Here is a 23142-nt window from a genome sequence, read left to right as displayed (position 1 = left end):
CCGGGTCAGACCAAAGGTCCATCTAGCCCAGTATCTGTCTACCAACAGTGGCCAATGCCAGGTGCCCCTGAGGGAGTGAACCTAACAGGCAATGATCAAGTGATCTCTCTCCTGCCATCCATCTCCATCCTCTGACGAACAGAGGCTAGGGACACCATTCTTACCCATCCTGGCTAATAGCCATTTATGGACTTAGCCACCATGAATTTATCCAGTCCCCTTTTAAACGCTGTTATAGTCCTAGCCTTCACAACCTCCTCAGGTAAGGAGTTCCACAAGTTGACTGTGCGCTGCGTGAAGAAGAACTTCCTTTAATTTGTTTTAAACCTGCTGCCTATTAATTTCATTTGGTGACCCCTAGTTCTTGTATTATGGGAATAAGTAAATAACTTTTCCTTATCCACTTTCTCAACATCACTCATGATTTTATATACCTCTATCATGTCCCCCCTTAGTCTTCTCTTTTCCAAGCTGAAGAGTCCTAGCCTCTTTAATCTTTCCTCGTATGGGACCCTCTCTAAACCCCTAATCATTTTAGTTGCTCTTGTCTGAACCTTTTCTAGTGCTAGAATATCTTTTTTGAGGTGAGGAGACCACATCTGTACACAGTATTCGAGATGTGGGCGTACCATGGATTTATATAAGGGCAATAATATATTCTCAGTCTTATTCTCTATCCCCTTTTTAATGATTCCTAACATCCTGTTTGCTTTTTTGACCGCCTCTGCACACTGCGTGGACATCTTCAGAGAACTATCCACGATAACTCCAAGATCTTTTTCCTGACTCGTTGTAGCTAAATTAGCCCCCATCATGTTGTATGTATAGTTGGGGTTATTTTTTCCAATGTGCATTACTTTACATCTATCCACATTAAATTTCATTTGCCATTTTGTTGCCCAATCACTTAGTTTTGTGAGATCTTTTTGAAGTTCTTCACAATCTGCTTTGGTCTTAACTATCTTGAGTAGTTTAGTATCATCTGCAAACTTTGCCACCTCACTGTTTACCCCTTTCTCCAGATCATTTATGAATAAATTGAATAGGATTGGTCCTAGGACTGACCCTTGGGGAACACCACTAGTTACCCCTCTCCATTCTGAGAATTTACCATTAATTCCTACCCTTTGTTCCCTGTCCTTTAACCAGTTCTCAATCCATGAAAGGACCTTTCCTTTTATCCCATGACAGCTTAATTTACGTAAGAGCCTTTGGTGAGGGACCTTGTCAAAGGCTTTCTGGAAATCTAAGTACACTATGTCCACCGGATCCCCCTTGTCCACATGTTTGTTGACCCCTTCAAAGAACTCTAATAGATTAGTAAGACACGATTTCCCTTTACAGAAACCATGTTGACTATTGCTCAAGAGTTTATGTTTTTCTATGTGTCTGACAATTTTATTCTTTACTATTGTTTCAACTAATTTGCCCGGTACCGACGTTAGACTTACCGGTCTGTAATTGCTGGGATCACCCCTAGAGCCCTTTTTAAATATTGGCGTTACATTAGCTAACTTCCAGTCATTGGGTACCGAAGCCGATTTAAAGGACAGGTTACAAACCTTAGTTAATAGTTCTGCAACTTCACATTTGAGTTCTTTCAGAACTCTTGGGTGAATGCCATCTGGTCCCGGTGACTTGTTAATGTTGAGTTTATCAATTAATTCCAAAACCTCCTCTAGTGACACTTCAATCTGTGACAGTTCCTCAGATTTGTCACCTACAAAAGCCAGCTCAGGTTTGGGAATCTCCCTAACATCCTCAGCCGTGAAGACTGAAGCAAAGAATCCATTTAGTTTCTCCGCAATGACTTTATCATCTTTAAGCACTCCTTTTGATCGTCAAGGGGCCCCACTGGTTGTTGAGCAGGCTTTCTGCTTCTGATGTACTTAAAAAACATTTTGTTATTACCTTTGGAGTTTTTGGCTAGCCGTTCTTCAAACTCCTCTTTGGCTTTTCTTATTACACTCTTGCACTTAAGTTGGCAGTGTTTGTGCTCCTTTCTATTTGCCTCACTAGGATTTGACTTCCACTTTTTAAAGGAAGTCTTTTTATCTCTCACTGCTTCTTTTACATGGTTGTTAAGCCACGGTGGCTCTTTTTTAGTTCTTTTACTGTTTTTCTTAATTTGGGGTATACATTGAAGTTGGGCCTCTATTATGGTGTCTTTAAAAAGGGCCCACGCAACTTGCAGGGATTTCACTTTAGTCACTGTACCTTTTAACTTTTGTCTAACTAACCCCCTCATTTTTGTATAGTTCCCCCTTTTGAAATTAAAGGCCACAGTGTTGGGCAGTTGAGATGTTCTTCCCACCACAGGGATGTTGAATGCTATTGTATTATGGTCACTATTTCCAAGCGGTCCTGCTACAGTTACCACTTGGACCAGCTCCTGCGCTCCACTCAGGATTAAATCTAGAGTCGCCTCTCCCCTTGTGGGTTCCCGTACCAGCTGCTCCATGAAGCAGTCATTTAAAGTATCGAGAAATTTTATCTCTGCATTTTGTCCTGAAGTGAAATGTTCCCAGTCAATATGGGGATAATTGAAATCCCCCACTATTATTGGGTTCTTAATTTTGATAGCCTCTCTAATTTCCCTTAGCATTTCATCATCACTATTACTGTCCTGGTCAGGTGGTCGATAATAGATCCCTACTGTTATATTTTTACTAGAGCATGAAATTTCTATCCATAGAGACTCTATGGAACCTGTGGATTCGCTTAAGATTTTTACTTCATTTGAATCTACACTTTCTTTAACATATAGTGCCACTCCTCTGCGGTGTCAGAGCTGGCAAAGGGATGCGGGGTAAACGCTCTGCGGTGTCGGAGTTGGGAATGGAACACTGGGGAACACACTGTATCAGCACATAGAGATAAGCCCGACTGGCGTGAAGGGCTTCGGAATATGCTTGCTTGGAAACTAACCCCAATAAACATTGAATTGGTTGCACTTTGGACTTCTGGTCTTTTGCTGCTTGCTGTCTACATGACAAGAGCCAGGGAAGTGGGAGGGTGAAGGAAAGCCTCTAACAGCCTAACTACAGGTAAGCATAGTAACCTAACGGACATATATATTAATGAGTTTAACTTAACTAATAGACTAACCTATGGGATAAGGACAGCCCAATAGCAGGAGGGTGAGGAAGTTAAGCTATGGTAAAAGAGGGAACAGCTAGGCATACCTACGCATACACAACCATAGAGTATTTTCTCTTGGCACAGTAATTCTATTCCAGTCCCCTGGACATTGCTCTACATTTCAAGCTACTCTATTTACTAATTCTACTGCTGCATACATGGGAACTGAGATTTGGTGTTTCCAGAAAGGCTGTTTCCTGCCTCTTTGCTTAGTGTGAATTTTTCACATTTTTACATTCACTTCCATCAGATGCTTGGGGCGGCCACTCCGGAGAGGGGCGGCACGTCCAGCTATTTGGCGGCAATTCGGCAGAGGGTCCCTCACTCCTGCTCGAGCGAAGGACCTCCTGCTGAATTGCCGCAGATCACGATCACTGCTTGGGGCGGAAAAACCCCTGGAGCCGGCCCTGACATCCATAGCTTGCTTTTAAAAGTGATTTTTAGTGCTGGTGAAAGGTGCCTGATTGGCAGCTCTGGAGAAAAGAGTCCTCTGCTTATCTTGCGGCAAATATGGATAGCAGCAGGGCAAGCTTCCCCTCTCCTCATGAAGATGTCTCAATCCTGGCACAGAGATCTATATCCAGAGGTAAGAAGGGCAGGTCAGGCTTAATTCTCCATCTCGGGAGGCCTGGATCAGCATTCATGTTGTGCTCCCCGGCAGTACCCAACCCCAGTGAAGCTAATGATCCAACCAGTGGACCAAATTCGGTGATGAATCCTGGGCACGTACCACCTGAGGCATGTTGTGCATATGCTAAGAAGTACGTGGCCTCTTTACAGACTGTCAAAATGGTACAGGAGCCAGCAAAGAGAGCTGAAAACAGGGGCGTTAAGCCCTGGTTCCATAGGGGCAGTGTGAGTTCTTGAGAGTGTTTGTTTGCTGGTTTGTAGAGGATGGTAGGGGGGCAGCGTGTTGTGACAGAAGCAGAGCCTTTGATCACGTCCTGATTGGGGGTGGGAATTCACTGATCAGACTCCTATAAAGGCAGCCAAGCAGCCAGTCAATGGCACAGGAGCCAGCCAACAGAACTAGAAATGAGAGTTCAAGTGGGAGTTTGTACGGGGAATCTGGGTGAGAGAGTGTTTGGTGTTCTGTTTTTGTTTTGTGTGTGTGTTTCTTAATAGTTACATAGGAAGGAAGGCTATTAGAGCCACAGCGGTAGCAGTGGTAGTGACTAAGGAATGAAAGAAACAATGAAGATGACTGAGGATGCTGCGGGATGTACATTATCCTGGAGTAGGTACCTGAAAGATGCTCCATTTGTATGAAGTGCTGCCTGATAGATGTGATAGAAGAGAAGACCTGAGGTTTGGAGATGCAGCTAGAACTTATGTTTGAGTTTCAATGGGGATTTGAGAAGATGATGGAGGGAAGCTGAGAGGAGGCTGAAGGGAAAACTCAAGACTTTCAGATGCAGGCTGGACTGGAAAACTGTGAGGGTAGACTACTTGGAGGTATTGTCAATACGGAGGAGGACCAGAATATCATACAAGAAAATCTGGATGACCTTGAAAACTGGAGTAATAGGATGAAATTTAATAGTGCAAAGTCATGCACTTAGGGACTAACAACAAGAATTCTTGCCATAAGATGGGGATTTATCAGTTGGAATCAACAATGGAGTGTTATTACCATTATACAAGGGACTGGTTAGGCCTCACCTAGATTAATGTATGCGATTCTGGTCTCCCATGTCTAAGAAAGATGAATTCTAACTGGAACAAGTACAAAGATGGACTACTAGGATGATTAGAGGAATGGAGAACCTACCTTACAAGAGGAGACTTAAGGAGTGTGTCTTATTTAGCCTAACAAAACAAAGGCTCTCTATAAATATATCAGATGGAAAAATATGAGAGAGGGAGAGCAGTATTTAAGTTAAATGCCAATGTTGGCACAAGAACAAATAGCTATAAACTGGCCATAAACACGTTTAGGCTTAAAATTAGATGAAGATTTCTAATCATCAGACAAGCTATGTTCTGGAACAGCCTCCCAAGGACAGCAGTAGGGGGAAAAAATCTAAATGGTTTCAAGACTGAGCTTGATAAACTTAAGGAGAGGATGTTATGATGAAACTGACTACAGTGGCATATGGCCCGTCCATGACTGCTAGTAGCAAATATCCCCAGTGATCACAGATGGGACACTAGATGGGGAGGGCTCTGAGTTACTACAGTGAATTCTTTCCCAGGTGTTTGGCTGGTGGGTCTTTCCAATATGCTCAGGGTCTAACTGATCACCCTATTTGGGGTTGGGAATGAATTTTCCCCCCAGGTTAGATTGGCAGAGACCCTGGGGTTTAAATTTTGCCTTCCTCTGCAACGTGAGGCATGTGTCACAGGCTGGTTTGAACTAGAGTAAATGGTGGATTCTCTGTAACTTGAAGTCTTTAAATCAAGGGTTGATGACTTCACTAACTCAGCCGGAGGTTATGGGCCTATTACAGGAGTGAATGGGTGGGTGAGGTTCTGTGGCCTGCGACCTACATGAGGTCAGACTAGATGACCACCATAGTCCCTTCTGGCCTTCAAGTCTACTAGTCTAAAAGGAGCAGCAGCTGAAGTGGTGAGTTTTGTGATGTGGACTAGACTGAGACTCACTCATTTCACACAGGCCAAAGAGCCATCAGATGGTAATGCTGTAGACATGGTGTGAATCTGAAGTGATGCTCACAGAGATGAAGGACAATCTTGTGGTTAAGGCAGTGACTGGAAATCAGGAGATCTGAGTGCAATTCCTGGCCATGCCACAGGCTTCCTATGTGACCTTGGGCAAGTCACATGACCTCTCTGTGCCTTAGTTCTCTCCCATTTGGTCTATTAGTTCTCTTTAGATTCTAAACTCTTCCTGGCCAGGATTCTCTTTTATCAGGGGCTTGTGCGATGACTAGCATGATGGGACCCTGATCTTAGACTGGGCTTCTAGCTTACTATGATAGGACAATGGATAACTAAGACTAAATAATGACTAGACGTCTCTCATTCCATTATTAATTCCTGAAACCGCTGGTGACTTAGTTTCGCATGAACGTTGTACCAAAAGGAAAAAAAAATCACACTTTTTCTAAAAAAAATTAAACCCTTTTTATTTGTATATTTATTTTATATATAAAAGAAATTAAAAAAAAGAACACAAACAAAATGTTTATTATGGCAATTCAGTTTTGTCAGAGGCCTCTGCTTGGGCCACTGCCTCTGGTCCACTGGAAGATAGCAAAGTCCGCCGGTTATAATGTCCCTTTATGATGCCAGAGTTATTGTTCTCATTAAGGATTTGCTTCTGTTTTTGCCTGTTAAGAGACTGTACAAGTCCTAATACAACAGCCGCTAAGGAATACTGTCCAGTCAGTTTTCTTGGTTGTAAGATTAAAGGATTTGGTTGTACTCTTCCTAGAAGAAAATATGTTTTGATTTTTCCTTCCTGTTCGCTGATACCTTTGACGTAAATCTCTCCTCGATAGTCGAAAGCAAATCCCTTGTCCTTCAGGATCAGATACGTTTCTTCAGGCACTTGTATTCTGCCGCTTACACCCGTGCTGTCCATTCGACTAGCTAAGTTAACTGTTTTGCCCCAGATATCATACTGGGGTTTCTTAGCACCGATAACTCCTGCTACAACAGAGCCATGGCTAATACCTACAAACAAAATAAAATCAAGAGGAAACATAATTAGACAATCAGGCAAGAACGTTTGAAATACCAAGTTTGCAATTATGCTTTAGAAGTTTGCTTCAGACACATTCTTCTCTGAGTTTTAGGAAAAGTGTGGAAATAAAGAGAAATAAGGACATAAAACATTGGAACTTCTATCTGGATATTGATTGTATATGGTAGCTATCACTGTATGATGTGAATATCTGTGAACTATGCATCACCTTGACACCAATAAACTTGGTACTGTACAAGGACTCAGGATTAGCCTTTGTTCCAAGTAGGTTTGCCATCTTTTGGGAGTTTGTCCTGCAAGACAAACTTGTTAGTATTATGCTATCAGGATGTGACAGCATCATATTGTTACTTCCCACGAAAAGACATCACAACATCATGATGCAATTGCTTAAAAATGTTATTTTTCCTTAGTGGCTTAGCATTATTTTGGGAAAGCTAAAATTGTCCTGCAAGCATTACTAGTAAATTTAAGACAAGGGGTAATGCTGTAAGATTAAAAGGGTCAATATGCCTATTTTAAAAGTAAATTCAGTACCAGTGAAAGGTGATAGATACACAGCTCTGGAGAGAAATTGCTGTAGAAAAAATAGTAAATATGGCACGCGACCAGCTGATCCTTGCTGATCTTAAACACAAAAAAGAAGCTTACAAGAAGTGGAAGACTGGACAAATGACCAGCGAGTATAAAAATGTTGCTCAGGCATGCAGGAGTGAAATCAGGAAGGCCAAATCACACTTGGAGTTGCAGCTAGCAAGAGAGTAACAAGAAGGGTTTCTTCGGGAATGTTAGCAACAAGAAGAAAGTCAAGGAAAGTGTGGGCCCCTTACTGAATGAGGGAAGCAACCTAGTGATAGAGGATGTGGAAAAAGCTAATGTACTCAATGCTTTTTTTGCCTCTGTCTTCACGAACAAGGTCAGCTCCCAGACTGCTGCACTGGGCAGCACAGCATAGGGAGGAGATGACCAGCCCTCTGTGGAGAAAGAAGTGGTTTGGGACTATTTAGAAAAGCTGGATGAGCAGAAGTCCATGGGGCCGGATGCGCTGCATCCGAGGGTGCTAAAGGAGTTAGCGGATGTGATTGCAGAGCCATTGGCCATTATCTCTGAAAACTCATGGCGATTGTGGGAGGTCCTGGATGACTGGAAAAAGACTAATGTATTGCCCATCTTTAAAAAAGGGAAGGAGGAGGATCTGGGGAACTACAGGCCAGTCAGTCTCACCTCGGTCCCTGGAAAAATCATGGAGCAGGTCCTCAAGGAATCAATTCTGAAGCATTTAGAGGAGATGAAAGTGATCAGGAACAGTCAGCATGGATTCACCAAGGGCAAGTCATGCCTGACTAACCTAATTGTCTTCTATGATGAGATAACTGGCTCTGTGGATGAGGGGAAAGCAGTGGACGTGTTATTCCTTGACTTTAGCAAAGCTTTTGATATGGTCTCCCACAGTATTCTTGCCAGTAAGTTAAAGTAGTATGGACTGGATTAATGGACTATAAGGTGGATAGAAAGATGGCTAGATCATCGGGCTCAATGGGTAGTGATCAATGGCTCCGTGTCTAGTTGGCAGCTGGTATCAAGCGGAGTGCCCCAAGGGTCAGTTCTGGGGCCGGTTTTGTTCTATATCTTCATTAATGATCTGGAGGATGGCGTGGACTGCACCCTCAGCAAGTTTGCAGGTGACACTAAACTAGGAGGACTGGTAGATATGCTGGAGGGTAAAGATAGGATATAGAGGGATCTAGACAAATTAGAGGATTGGGCCAAAGGAAATCTGTTGAGGTTCAACAAGGACAAGTGCAGAGTCCTGCACTTAGGACGGAAGAATCCCATTCACTGCTACAGACTAGGGACCGAATGGCTAGGAAACAGTTATGCAGAAAAGGACCTAGGGATTAGCATGGACGAGAAGCTGGATATGAGTCAACAGCGTGCCCTGGTTGCCAAGAAGGCTAACAGCATTTTGGGCTGTATACATAGGGGCATTGCCAGCAGATCGAGGGACGTGATCATTCCCCTCTACTCTGCACTGGTGAGGCCTCATCTGGAGTACTGTGTCCAGTTTTGGGCCCCAAACTACAAGAAGGATGTGGAAAATTGGAAAGAGTCCAGCGGAAGGCAACAATAATGATTAGAGGGCTGGAGCACATAACTTATGAGGAGAGGCTGAGGGAACTGGGATTGTTTAGTCTGCAGAAGAGAATACTGAGGGAGGATTTGATAGCTGCTTTCAACTACCTGAAAGGAGGTTCCAAAGAGGATGGATCTAGGCTGTTCTCAGTGGTACCTGATTGACAGAACAAGGAGCAATGGTCTCAAGTTGCAGTGGGGGAGGTTTAGGTTGGATATTAGGAAAAACTTTTTCACTAGGAGGGTGGTGGAGCACTGGAATGGGTTACCTAGGGAGGAGGTGGAATCTCCTTCCTTAGAGGTTTTTAAGGTTAGTCTTGACAAAGCCCTGGCTGGGATGATTTAGTTGGGGATTGGTCCTGCTTTGAGCAGGGGGTTGGACTAGATGACCTCCTGAGGTCCCTTCCAACTCTGATATCCTATGATTCTATATACAGACAATGACAATGCAATCCTCCCCACATTGCCTGATCTGTATAGCTGAACCTTGATGTGGAAAGGCCACCTCTAAGGAACCACAGTTCTGCTGGGTATGTTTTGGGCTTATCCAGTAATGCAGTCTCCTATAATGACTGTCAGGTACAGGCATGTTACTGCTGTATCCAATTCATACAGCTTATCACTTTTGTGTCCCATCCTAACCGTTTCATCCAGGATGCCAGGTTCCCCATGGCAGCAATTCAAAACCACTGGTGATCCTACAGGTCTGGTCAGAACTGGAATTAGATTTTTGTGAAAAGCCAAAAAACATGTTACCGTACTTAGAATAAGCTCTCATTTCTATTTTACAAGAGAAGCAGCTGAGGCAGGGAGATTAAATGAAAAAAGACAAGGTGAGTCAGTATCAGATCCACGATGAGCTATAGTTGCTCCTGGATCCCCTTCTAATGCTCAGACCATCACACAATGATGCATCTCTGTCAGATTCATGCGAGAGTGTACAGAATGCTATCATCCATTAGTACAGTAGCTTGAACAAGAGATTATAAGCGTTATAAAAAGAGAACCAGAAGATTCTCTTTTAGGCTAAGTAGTAGGAGCCTGTATTTTGGGAGCCAGAAGGTTGGATTTCTATCTGCTGCTCTTAACTGAAGTCAATCTGACCACAGAAGACAAAATAGCTGGTGGTATTGAAATTCTGTACATCCACGTGATCAATATACAATGTCCTTGCAGGTCATAATAGGCAGCAGGTTTAAATCAAACATAAGAAAGCACTTTTTCACCCAGTGCACAAGTAACCTGTGGAACTCATTGCCAAACGTATAACTGGGTTCAAAAAAGAATTAGATGAGTTCATGAAGATAGGTCCATTAATAGCTATTACCCAAGATGGTCAGGATACAACCCCATGCTCTGGGTGTCCCTAAACCTCTGACGGCCAGAAGCTGGGACTGGATGACAGGAGATGGATCACTGAATAATTGCCTTGTTCTCTGCATTCCCTCTTAAGCACCAGGCACTGGCCACTGTCAGAAGAAAGGATACTGGTCTAGATGGACCACTGGTCTGACCCAGTATGGTCATTCCTATGTTCTTATGTATAAACAACCCACTTTATTTCAAATGCTTGCACTGTACTTACCGATGCGGAGTTCAAAGTTGTTGAACGAATGCTTGTTGATCTCCTGTATACTTTCATTCAAAGCTATGGAGAAGTCAGCCAGAGCACACAAATGTCCCCATTTGTCTTCACATTGCTAAGAGTGAATTAAAATGGAATACATTATGTGTGTTTTGCATTTGCTATAAAACAACTATCTCCCCAGAGCTAAGTATGTGAAATCATAATTCATAAGAGCAGTCTCATCATACCCTATTAAATCTCAGTGAAGTGGTTCACTGTTAATGGAAAGGTAATACATTCCATTTATGGTGCACTGCTTACACATTTCAGTACAGAGATGCCTTGCTGTGAAATACTGTAAATGCTTTGCTTGAGATCAGGAATTTGATGGGTAATAATGGGAATAAGCAGGAGGTGGGACTTCAGGGGATAAAGTTAAAGCTGAGGGGGTGAGGAAAGAGAAACACAACTTGGCTTAGGAGGAAAAGTAACGAGAATGGGAATCAGGGGAATAAGGGGAGAAACAGCATTGAGAGTGAAAGAAGAAAAGAGAAGGCGAGAGAATTCTTTGAAAACAATTGTGATTTTCATTCGCTAGAAGTTCCAAATCTCTATTTTCTTCTAGTAAATATCTCCCTGTGAGCATCTAAAAATGACGCCAATATCCTTTACTTTGCAGGAATGGATTAAGAGCATCACATTGACATCTCTGCTTGATTTAAAAAGATTGAATTAGCCTCTTACCTGTTTTTCAGGTGATAATCCTGATACAGCCATGTATGTGCTGCCAATGGTTTTAATTTTTTCAATATCTTGAAATCTTTCTTCACCTAGTAACTAATGCAAATGAGACAAAAGGCTGTTACTTCTATAGTACCTGATGCCAAATGCTGTAGAGTTAAATTGTACAAGTACAAAGACCTAAACTAATAATTATTCTCACAGTTCATTGTAAGGAAGATCTAATTTGGTAGAGCATCTTGTGTAATTGACAATGGCACACAGTTCGCTTGAACTTCTTTGTACAATGAGCTTAAAGCTTTTGATGTTTCCAAGCTAGGTACTCACAAAATACATTCAGTTAAACCCTGCTGTGCCCTGCAGGGCTGCTTGGCACATCGTATTATGGATAGTACAACATACACACACTCAAGTCCAATTTAAATTCAGGCAATTGCTGCAGTTCCATCACACAAAACACACACACACAGATACACATACATGTATACACACACATACACACAAATTGAGCATAAACAAACTGGAAAAAAAAAACCAACCAGCACCCAAAACGTTACAAAATCTCCTTAAATCCTAGAGGGGAGTTCTCTCTTATTAGGCAAAACATTAACACCCTTATACTATATATCACTATGCAAAGTTCTTCCAATTCATGCTTCTGAGGTTCCCATTGATTAAAAGCTAAAGGGATTACTTTATTCAAAGCAAGATGCATACCATAGGCTTATCACAGATGACCTCCCATCATACTAACTCCATTGTATGTAAGTCAAGAATCTGGGGTCTTGGAAACATTATTTATGGAAATCACACCACCTGTCTCTAATGGAATGGTGCCACCTGTGCAGGGAATGTAAACCCATATGCCCTTCCAACCATGGAAAGGCCAACACCTGACCTACTTTTATTTTCTTCTATCTGCTTGCAAAGTCATTTATATGCCTTTCCTTGCCCAAAAGCCAGAAGCTTCAATGCTCTCTTAAAGAAAGGAATCACTGCTTGTAACACAGCCTTCATGAGCAATCTGATGGCAACAGATCAGTGTGAACAGGCGTTGGGGGAAAACAATTTTGGTAAAGAAACAGATTTCATTTTCAGCTTCCGAAGTGTTTTTGTAAACTGCAGTGAGCAACACAGTAATTTAAAAAGCATGACAAATATCTGAACCATGCTCTTTTCAGGCGCAAAGAAGCCATTGGCTCTTAGATCATTTACAGAGAATATCTCAAGCTATCTTCTTTTTTGTCTTCTATTATTTTAAATACCCTTATATTTCAGCTTTAGCCTTTTTATCAGCTGCTTCCTTCCATGTTTAAAACAATGCTTTCTTTTTCATTTCCTGCTCTGTGGCATCTTACAAAGATGGATTTTAATATTGTGGGAAAATATTCAAATTGACTCAGTTCTGGTTTTTCCCCCTTTCCTGTGTTCGCTAATTTGCCTGGGCAATTTAGGGCACATTTTCTAACACTAAACCTACCTTGAGCCCAAAAACTAATTAAGGACTTGATCCCACATTCTTCACATATCCAAGATCAGGGGGATGTCATTGATCATGCAAAAAAATGCAAGATTGGTTCTCAAGTGTACACACGCAATATTACCCAGTTGCATGCATCTGGGCATATTATGCAAGTACAATTTAATCAGTGAAGTGTGAAAATGTGATTCTGCAGTTAAATCATAATTTATAGTTGTGACAGCATAGTGACGGCTATGGCAAAAGACTGATATCATAAACACGGCTTAAATCACTGCAATGTAAAGAGAAAGGAAAAATGATCCGTGAAGTAGAAAGCCCTTATTAAAATACCAAAACAAGTAATAGCAGCACCAAGACACCACTAAAGTGGTAACCACCTTAGATTAAACTGATTAGATAGAAAATGAGATATCGGAAAAAAAATTGCCTTAGATCTGCAATTTTCAGGGCAGGGACAGTGTCTATGTGTGCTTCTGTACAGCATACAAAACACAGGGCTTGGCCTTGGTTGTGCCTTCTAGGATGCATTGAATAATTATAATAATATTCACATATATGGTGCTATAAAAAGGCAGCACAGTGTCCATATAGTAAATGTGCCTGTCAGTGCCTCTGAGCACGTCTACAGAATAGAAAATCACGTATAACTGCATTCTCAAATGACACGTTGTCACACTGAAAGACTCCCCATGCCAGTCCAGAAGTCATCACCTCCCGGCTTGTGCATCAGAGAGAGGCCTGGATAACTAGACAGGCCTTACAGCAGGTTCTGAAGGTCAGACTTTTGGAGCTTTTGGGAAAATAAGTTCCAGAGTCACATGCCCCCAAATACATAAATTTGTGGCCAGACTATGGCTTGGCCTTATGTGTCTGTACCAGGATATAAGAGGCAGTTAGACACCTGCCTCTACAACCATGTGAGTCCCCTTTGGACTGCTGCTTTAAGCACACAAGGAAAGCAGGGCTCCATGAGGCTGGTGCTTCCCTCTCCTGTGTGGGAATGTGGGGAGTGGGAGGAGAGGGTTAGGGAGTGGGCAGTCTTGAATTCATCCTCACAATGTAGGTTATTTCTCCCCAGGACAAAGGGCAAAGAGGGGTGGGATTGTGACTCTCTGAGGTAGCGTACAGCACAGGAAGCACAAAATACACATATGTACTTTCTCCCCAAAATGGCTGAAATTCAGCCAGAGAAGTCTTCTGTTTGTTTTTCTATCCTCAACATAGATCTACTACTGTGAAGACAGAAGACCAGATAGTAGCAGTCCTGTTCACCAAATTATAGAGCAATCAACACTCATATCAGTTTTTGAGCATAGACACATTTGTTTCCTCAGGCTGACTACACCCAGAAGAGTTCTCCTGATGCACACCACTCCTCCTTATTTGCAGACTGCTATGGTGGTGAAAGAGGTGGTTTACATCACAGCCACAGCACATGACTTAAAAGTGTACATGCAGCAATTGGGTGAATCCAGAACAGGATTTTCACCACTAGTGCTCTAACCTCCCTTCCTTCATGCTGCTCCTGCCACAGAAGGCATACCAAAGAGAATGATGCAGAAGGACATTTAGAAGACACCATATCTGTGTGTCAAGGAGAGAAGATAATTATATTGTCCCATCAACATATAAACCAAATGGTTCAGCACAGTATGTTCCTTTATGCAGCTCTCAAACTCAACTGGGTGGGGAAGGAATATCAACAGAAAAGGTCCTCTGCCCAGGTAGGTGCAAATCTGAGCCCTGATCTCAAACTGAATAAAGAATGGTTTGTTATCATTCAGTGACTCCATAATTACTTTGGTCCCCTCCACCTGCCAGATCTGCAAACTCAGTCTAGGCTCTGGCAGGCAAACTGGATTTGTTCCGGCTCACATGCCATCACCAATGACAACTACATTCCAGTTGCAGAATCTTTAACAGGAAACAATCCATCTCACTCTCTCTCAGCTGACTGGAGCAAACAGGAATAATAAACAGTCACAATGGATGTTGGTCACTGAAGTCAGCAGCTCTGACTCCAAATACATGCAGGCTGCAGAAACGTTGACTAAGATGTCACCATTTTTCATAATCACCCTTCTAGCCCTTAACAGCTGCTGAGTAAAGCAATAGTTTTTCACAATCTTTGTATATGTATTGCTGAAAAGCAGCATTTTCCCAACACTAACAGGGCTGCTCCCAAGCTGTGCATCCAGATTTGCTCACAGGTCTGCAAATAAGGAGTAGGGTGAAATATTGGCAAGGAAGCATCATGCACACCAAGGGTGGGTCCCCTCCACCTTGTCCTTAAGTCAATATTTGCAAGAAAATGTTACCAGCAGACTTTCAGCTAGGGGATGTTGCACAGCTGAAAATGGGAAGCTTAATGACTTCTCTGTCTCTTTACAGTACATTTTGTTCATGCTTCTCAGCCTTTCCTTCTTTCCTGTGCATGATCATTAACTCTTTTCAGTTATTCTCTCTTATTTGCTTCCTTTCAAACAGCTGAGCTGCAGACCAGAGTCTAGCTGGAGTAAGCAAACTGCATCTCCACACTAGAAGTTGGTTAGCAGCTAGCAAGGGATCACATTATTTCATTTAATATCCACACCAAAACCTATTATACAGCTAAAGATGTCTGAGACTTAACATAGTTCCTCAATAGGCTCTTTATTAATCAGAGAGTAGGTGTTAGGGACTTGAATGTGAGATAACATTCATTTTCTTTCAGAGTAGCAGTTCATTTTCTTGGTGAAAGAGATGTCTTTAGTGATCACAGCTACAGCAATATGATTATTCTGCCAAGATTGCACTCACATGCATGACAGGACTTCTTAAAATTAATTCATAGCATAAACTTTGCATTATCTTTGAGGCATAAAATTAGAAATCAGATCTACAAAGAAAAACAAAACCGTTAATCAAGAAATATGGTGACAACTGGGTGGGAGCTTAGGTATAAAATCAGATATTTATATCTGTAAGGACAGCTATGCAGAAGCCTAGCAGGTAGCATAGATAAGTAGCCATGATATTTGAAAGGTAATTATGAAGATATACCTAGGTCATAGAGCTGGAAGGGACCCTGAAAGGTAATTGAGTCCAGCCCCCTGCCTTCACTAGCAGGACCAAGTACTGATTTTGCCCAAGATCCCTAAATGGCCCACTCAAGGATTGAACTTACAACCCTGGGTTCAGCAGGCCAATGCTCAAACCATAGGGACCTCAGATTGTGCCTCCTTATTCCTCCCTGACCATCACTACCTCACCCCAGCATTTGCCAGTCAGTCAAAATCCAAGATGTACCCACCACCAGCCTCCCTCTCACACTACCCTGGGAGAGGAAAGCGATGGTCCTGGTTTTGCCTCTTTGTGCCTCAGTTCCTCACCTGTAAAATTTGGATAACAACGCTTCTGGCACAGGGGCAATATGAGGATAAATTCATTTAAAATTCTAAGGCACTTAGACACCGTGGTGCTGGGGGGCACATAAGAACCTAGAGAAATGTATCTCCTCTACTCCATTCATGTGCTTATCACTCACACCCTCATCCTTTTCCTTTGGTGCCCTTTGAGACCCCATCCTTTCAATAGAAAAGCACTGTGAGCCTTGATTGTATTCCCTCTCACTTTATCTCCTCCTGACTCCAAGTTCAGTGTCACAGCAACAGACCGCCATCTACTGTCCTTTGGTACCTTCCCTGGTGGTCTCAAGATTGCCACCATTCCCACCCTTTCTGAAGATTCCTCCTTGTTTATGTCCATCCCCACCCTCTCTCCATCTGATCTCCAATCTTCTTTCTTAGCAAAATCCTGGAAATCCAGATTTTTTTTTTTCTGAGCTCTCTAATTTGCTTTTCCAAAAGCAATGCCCTGGATCCGCGGTGCTCAGGCTTTTCCACGCTGAAACCAGGACCTCGCTCCCATCTAGCTGGGATCAAGGACTGCTGCCATTTAGCAATATGCGAAAGGCAGAGCGGTCGCAACCTACTGAAACTTGTTTGTATCCCCCAGGTTGACAGTCTCTATTGTTGGTAGTTTCCACTATGGCTTCCAGCTGCTTCACAGTTCTTAAACTGTCCTTCTGCTCAAAGATCTTCTCAGGTCTAGCCCTTGTTCCTTTTCTCTTCTAATCCTTCCTGACTGCAGTACAGAATTTGACACCATCTATCTTGACATCCCTATTAATTGATTGGCAGAGTTAGTAATAGCCTTGGACAACTTGCTTCCTGCTCTCCAACTGCTCCTCTCTTGAAACTGGCAATGGTTACTTCTCTGCCATTAAACCTTAGGGGTTTGTCCTAGGCTGGCTTCTCTTCCCTTGTTTATCTTATCCCCCTTGGAGCCTAGTCTGAAATCAACCTTGGTTGTCCTTTCTGGGGAAACGATACCTAAATATAGCCCTTGACTTTAAGTCCTTTCCTCACAGATTATTAGCATCACTATGAAACTTAGTTCAGCTTAATATATCTAAACTTGTATCCTCCCTATCTGACCAGGCCAGCATCCTCAATCAAAACTCAGCCATCTCTCCAGCCCTCGTTTACCATCTTCTTTCAAGAATCTGGACATTTGATTTGACACTGTTCACTATTTTTTCCTTCATATTCCTTGAGTCCATAAATTCATTGCCTTCAAAACAATGCCATTACTTTCTAAATCTGGACCACTCCTTTCCCAAAACTAGTTCAGATAACTTCATCCTCTTTAACCATCAATGCCAAGGTATGAGTCTATATCTATATTATCTAGATGTATTGGGACAGATTCTGATTGCAATCACACAGGTGTAAATCCAAGTCATTCAACTAATTTCAGTCTTAACTTCACCTTACTGGTGTAATTAGTATCAGTGCTTGGCACTTTCAGTAGAAGAAAAGATACAACTTGAATAGCAATTACAGTAAAGACCAGGCACAAATATTGCAGGGACTTAGTAAATATGATTAATCAAATGTCAGACCCGCTGATCTGGGTGTTCATTATTTAAAGTCCACCAAGCCCCCTTCTCAATTAGCTGGTATTACCTCATCGAAGTCTGCAATGATTTCATTCAGCAAACGGAGACATTCCACTCCTTGGTTATTCATTTCAGTTTGAGAATAAAAATCAGCAAACCCAGGGATGGAAGCAAACATCACGCCAACAGCATCATAGGACTGAGAATATAACTCCTAAGGGAACAATAGGGAAGAAAAACAAGTTGGAGTGGAAGGTTATCCCATAGGTGGCACAGGTCTGTGGAAATTCATTGTCTGCATGTCACAACCCATGTCTCTATCTTTTTAAGAACAACTTAACATTTGCTTAATGAACAGCTCTGGACATGGCATTTTGTAGGTACTATTGAGTTCTCTGGGAGGAGGTTGCCAAGAGGGTTGCCAACACTTGTAATTTTATCATGAGGCTCTTGCAATATTTAGTGCTTTTCTTAAAGCCCCATCAGCTTGAGTCATGTTATTATGTAAGAATTTCAGCTTTAATTTAAAAGAAAAACATTTTCAGCCCTCATGGTTGCGGAGAAGTGTTGGAAATGTGTATCTGCAAGGCTTAAACACCAGAAAGCAAACAAAATTAATTATTGTGAACATCTCATGATTTTTAAGCCACTCAAATTTTTTTGAAAGCTTGGGATTGGCAATAGTGCTGTTGTCTAATGGTAAGAACTGGGTTCTTGATTTCTGTTCTTGACTCTTCTACTGACTCACTCTTTAGTCATCAGCACATCTCTTCTCTCTGTGCAGCAATTTACCTGACAATAAAAATGGGAACAACCACCCAGGGGTGCTGTGAGTCTTAATTTGTTCAAGTTTGTAAAGTACTTCAAGTTCTTTGGAACACAGCTGACTTTCTTAACCCAGCCACTCCTTCATCTGTGATGGATCTGTGATGCAGGAACAGGGGAACCATACAACAAAGTTCAAACTCTCCCTTTCACAGCTGCAGTGCTCAGAGTAAAGCCTGGGGCCCTAATTATGGAGAAGAGACAGTGTGTGAATGAATGAGTGTATCTACATACACATATGTACTTTCTCCCCAAGTGCTGTCTATAACACCATTCAGCTGAGCCTTCCCTTGCTCCGTTGTTCTATTTTTGGTAGGAAGCATCAAGATAGAAATAATAAGTCCATGAGAAAGTGCTTACAGTACACATCTGGGGAGTCATTTTTTGAGAGCAGGAGAATTAAGTTAATAGCCAGACATGAATTACAAGATTGATTGTACAGTAATCTTCAAGATGTTAACGCCAGCCAGCTCATTCATAAATCCTCCCCAGGTATAATCGCTCCAGGAAATTGCCTGGCAAAAAGCAGAGGTGGCAGCTGAAATACAACTGCAAGTGTATTGAATGCATCAGCATTGACCTACCAGGCATCTGGTTTCAATGCTTCTTTTGAAAATTATTTTAGCACTGAATATGAATGTGTGTGGATGTACGTTATATCTCAATGGTTCAGTAGGATGGAGCATGCACTCTCCCAGCAGCCATAATATATTAATGACAGAAGATGGCAGGGGCCAGAACTGGAGTTTATTTCACACTAAAAAAAGTACGTTGCTTTTGCTCTCCTTCTGTCATATGCACACAAACCTTCAATTGTGCATAATAACATTGTGGTTTCTTAGCAATTTAATTCTTACAGAGTAGGAAATTCCCCAAGAGGTTAAACTCTTAAGTGCCTGGACATGCAACCTTTGAAGATGATGTCATTTTTCCTAGCTGATACTTTAAAGCACAACTTTTAGAAAAAACGATGGCTTGTCCTGTCAGACCTATTTTGGCTAGTTACATCTATTTTCAAAAAAGTACTGTCTGACAAGTGGGATTCTGAACCCATTTAATTGTACTGCAAATAGCTTATTGCTGGTATCTTGATTCTAGAACTATTTGTGAACCCTTGGTTCGTGATGCACAGTTCAAAGGTCTTGTATATCTCCAATCTGAAGCCTGATTTCCATTGTTCTTTAGAACAGTGGTTCTCAAAGCCGGTCTGCTGCTTGTTCAGGGAAATCCACTGGCGGGCTGGGCTGGTTTGTTTACCTGCTGCGTCCGCAGGTTCGGCCGATCGCGGCTCCCACTGGCCGCGGTTCACCGCTCCAGGCCAATGGGGGCTGCGGGAAGCAGCGCGAGCTGAGGGATGTGCTGGCTGCCCTTCCCGAAACAAATTGATACGTACTTCGTTATCTCGATCCTTCTCCAGGAAGTGACGGGCAACATGACTTGGCAGAATATTTCGTAGCATATTTTCATTGTGTTCCCTTAATTCCTTCATTTCGTTGATTTCTTCTTTCGCTTGAACACGCCATAGAAAGTCCAGGCGGGCTGTGTATTCAAGCTATAGTTATGAAGAAAGGCAAACATTAAGTCTGATGAGATAAGCGCAGACACGCAATAAGTTATTTCCCCCTAGAACACGTTTGCATTACTTAAAGAATGATATTATGGAGTCAGACATGAGATAAAGTAACAGAATAAATAGCTAGGTTAACAACATATTCTTCCAGCTCCTAAATCAGAAAATATATTCATCTTTTTACCTCTCAAGGACAAGCACTCTTTTCTCAGTGAACAGAAGTATGAAAAGCCCAAAATGCTCAAGAAGGACTTTCAAGTTTGAGATGCCTGAAGTGAGCTGTTTCTGCTGCTAGGGCAAACAGACATTTGCTTTTGTTCTTATATATGATAGTGGAAGCATATAGATCAGGGGTCTGCAACCTTTCAGAAGTGGTGTGCCGAGTCTTCATTTATTCACTCTCATTTGAGGTTTCAAGTGCCAGTAATACATTTTAACCTTTTTAGAAGGTCTCTTTCTATAAGTCTATAATATATAACTAAACTATTATTGTATGTAAAGTAAATAAGGTTTTTAAAATGTTTAAGAAACTTCATTTAAAATTAAATTAAAATGCAGAGCCCCCCGGACCGGTGTCCAGGACCTGGGCAGTGCGAGTGCCACTGAAAATCAGCTCGTGTGCCACCTTCGGCACGCATGCCATAGGTTGCCTACCCCGATATAGATTGTCTTGTAGCTACATAAATAGTCTGTAGTTCCATTCAGATTTCATTCTGCTTCCAAAGGTTGCAATATTGCTATTGATTATTAGTATAACCATAGTGCCTAGTAGCCCCAGTCATGGGCCAGGACCCCAGTGCAGTAGGTGATGTACAAACAGGATCTCTGGAAAAGAATCCCTAGAACACGAGGCAACGGGTGGATGCAGACAGACGCGGGGAGCACAAGGAAGAGTGAGACAATAGTGGTCAGCATGATCGTCCGTGATCTCAGGATACCAGCTGCCTCACCATTGTTTAGATTTTTGTAGGCATCACATCCAATGAGAGAGTTTTAATGGATCAGAAGGAAGCTAATGCAGTTTAATCCTTCTAGAGGTGCAGAAGCGGTAACTGATTGAACTATGGAAAGGTACTGAAATAGTGCGGCTGTGTCTGTGTATGGATGCCATCAAACATGATTTAGTTGGGTTTGGTCCTGCTTTGAGCAGGGGGTTGGACTAGATGACCTCCTGAGGTCCCTTCCAACCCTGAGATTCTATGATCTATGTCAAAGAACGACTGATGCAGTTTGGGATGATACAACCAGGAGTAAGAGTCAAACAACTAGAATGGGACTATTTCAAATGAGCAAATAGGCCCATTTTCTGACTGTGAGATGCATTAGTCAATCAAATGATTTGCCAACAACAGTTATTGAGATCCCAGCACTAGAAATTTTTGAGAGCAGACCAGACAAGACACTTGGTATCTTTGTCTAGAGGATAATCCTGAATGGGTGGAGAATGGTAAATAAGGAATTTAGGTATTGTCACATTGTAGCAGTCTAGTGGTCCATCCAGTTCAGTATCTTGTCAACCACACTGCCATGTGACAGATGTTTCTGAGAAAGGTGCGAGAAATCCTGCATGGACAGTTATGGGATAACCTAACTGGAGGGAAAATTTCTTCCTAACTCCCCATAACTAGAACTGAGTTTAAGCCCTGCAGCATGCAGGTTTATATTTCATTCCAAACTTGTATTTATTTTGCATTATTTTCTAAAACTCTTGTCATCCCTATGAATCTGCTAAGCTCTTGATCTCTGTTATATCCATGGCAATAAATTCCACAGGCTAATGGTGCACAGTCTGTAAAACTATTTCCTTTTACCAATTTTTTTCACCTTTCAATCTCATTGAATGCCTCCTTGCTCTTGTGTTATGAGACAGGGTGCAGATAAGACCCTGATCTACCTTTATGTCACCAGGAAAAAATGGCCTAAAATCACCTCTCATTTACTTGTCATGAGATCCACTGGTGAATTCTGAGAAATTACATGAGGCTTTAGATTAACAGATTTATAGATTCCAAGCCCAGAAGGTTCCACTCTGATCATCTTGTCTGACTTCCATTGTAACACAGTCCACGGAACATCCCCAAAATAATTCCTAGAGCATTTCTTTTAGAATAAGCATCCAATTTTGATTTAAAAATGGACAGTGATGGAAAATTCACCTTGATCCTTGGTAAATTGTTCCAATGGTTAATTAACCTCATTGTTTAAAATTTACACCTTTCTAGTCTGAATTGGATCATGTTATACCCTTCGCTACTAGACTGAAGAGCCCATTATCAAATATTTGTTCCCTATATAGGAATGTATAGGTCATAATCAAGTCACCTCTTAATCTTCTCTTTGTTAAAATAAATAGATTGAGTTCCTTGATTTTGTCACTACAAGGCATGGTTTCTAATTCTTTCATCATGCTTGCGGCTCTTCCCTGAACCCACTCCAATTTATCAACATCCTTCTTGAATTGTGGGTATGTGACGGGGTGCAAGGCCTCCCCTCCACTGCTGTCCTTGGTAGAAAATTAGAATAGAATATAAGGATTGGAAGAGACCTCAGGAGGTCATCTAGTTCAATCCCCTGCTCAAAGCAGAACCAATACCACTAAATCATCCCAGTCAGGGCTTTGTTAAGCCAGGCCTTAAAAACCTCTAAGGATGGAGATTCCACCACCTCCCTAGGTAACCCATTCCAGTGCTTCACCACCCTCCTAGTGAAATAGTGTTTCCTAATATCCAAACGAGAACTCCCCCACTGCAACTTGAGACCATTGCTCCTTCTTCTGTCATCTGCCACCACTGAGAACAGCCGAGCTCCATTCTCTTTGGAACCCCCCTTCAGGTAGTTGAAGGCTGCTATCAAATCCCCTCTCACTCTTCTCTTCTGCAGGCTAAATAACCCCAGTTCCCTCAGTTTCTGCTCATAAGTCATCTGCTCCAGCCCCTGTGGCGGGATGACGACTCACCAGCACGGCGCCTCCTGCTTCTTGTCCAGGGAATTAGCTCGCCAGCCTCCGCAGCGCCCTCTGCTGGCTGGTGTCTCACCTTGCCACTGGCCCCTGTCTCTCTCACGGACCCCG

At 42.2% G+C, this 23142-nt stretch overlaps 1 protein-coding gene across 3 annotated transcripts in view; it reads right to left on the bottom strand.

Annotated features, from left to right (window-relative positions):
• Window positions 1-6233: 6233 nt before the first annotated feature.
• Window positions 6234-23142, bottom strand: part of ADCY8 (adenylate cyclase 8) — a 183106-nt gene continuing 166197 nt past the window's right edge. For all 3 annotated transcript variants that reach the window (XM_045008218.1, XM_045008219.1, XM_045008220.1), the window contains 5 exons: window positions 19896-20054; window positions 17745-17891; window positions 11256-11348; window positions 10530-10644; window positions 6234-6780 (listed from right to left, as the gene is read on the bottom strand). In XM_045008218.1, the coding sequence (XP_044864153.1) occupies window positions 6293-6780; window positions 10530-10644; window positions 11256-11348; window positions 17745-17891; window positions 19896-20054 (1002 nt within the window). In that variant the 3' untranslated portion in view covers window positions 6234-6292. The remainder of the gene's footprint in view (window positions 6781-10529; window positions 10645-11255; window positions 11349-17744; window positions 17892-19895; window positions 20055-23142) is intronic.

This window comes from Mauremys mutica, chromosome 2, assembly GCF_020497125.1.
Source record: "Mauremys mutica isolate MM-2020 ecotype Southern chromosome 2, ASM2049712v1, whole genome shotgun sequence".
Lineage (NCBI taxonomy): Eukaryota > Metazoa > Chordata > Testudines > Geoemydidae > Mauremys > Mauremys mutica.
This window is presented reverse-complemented; position numbering and strand designations above follow the sequence as displayed.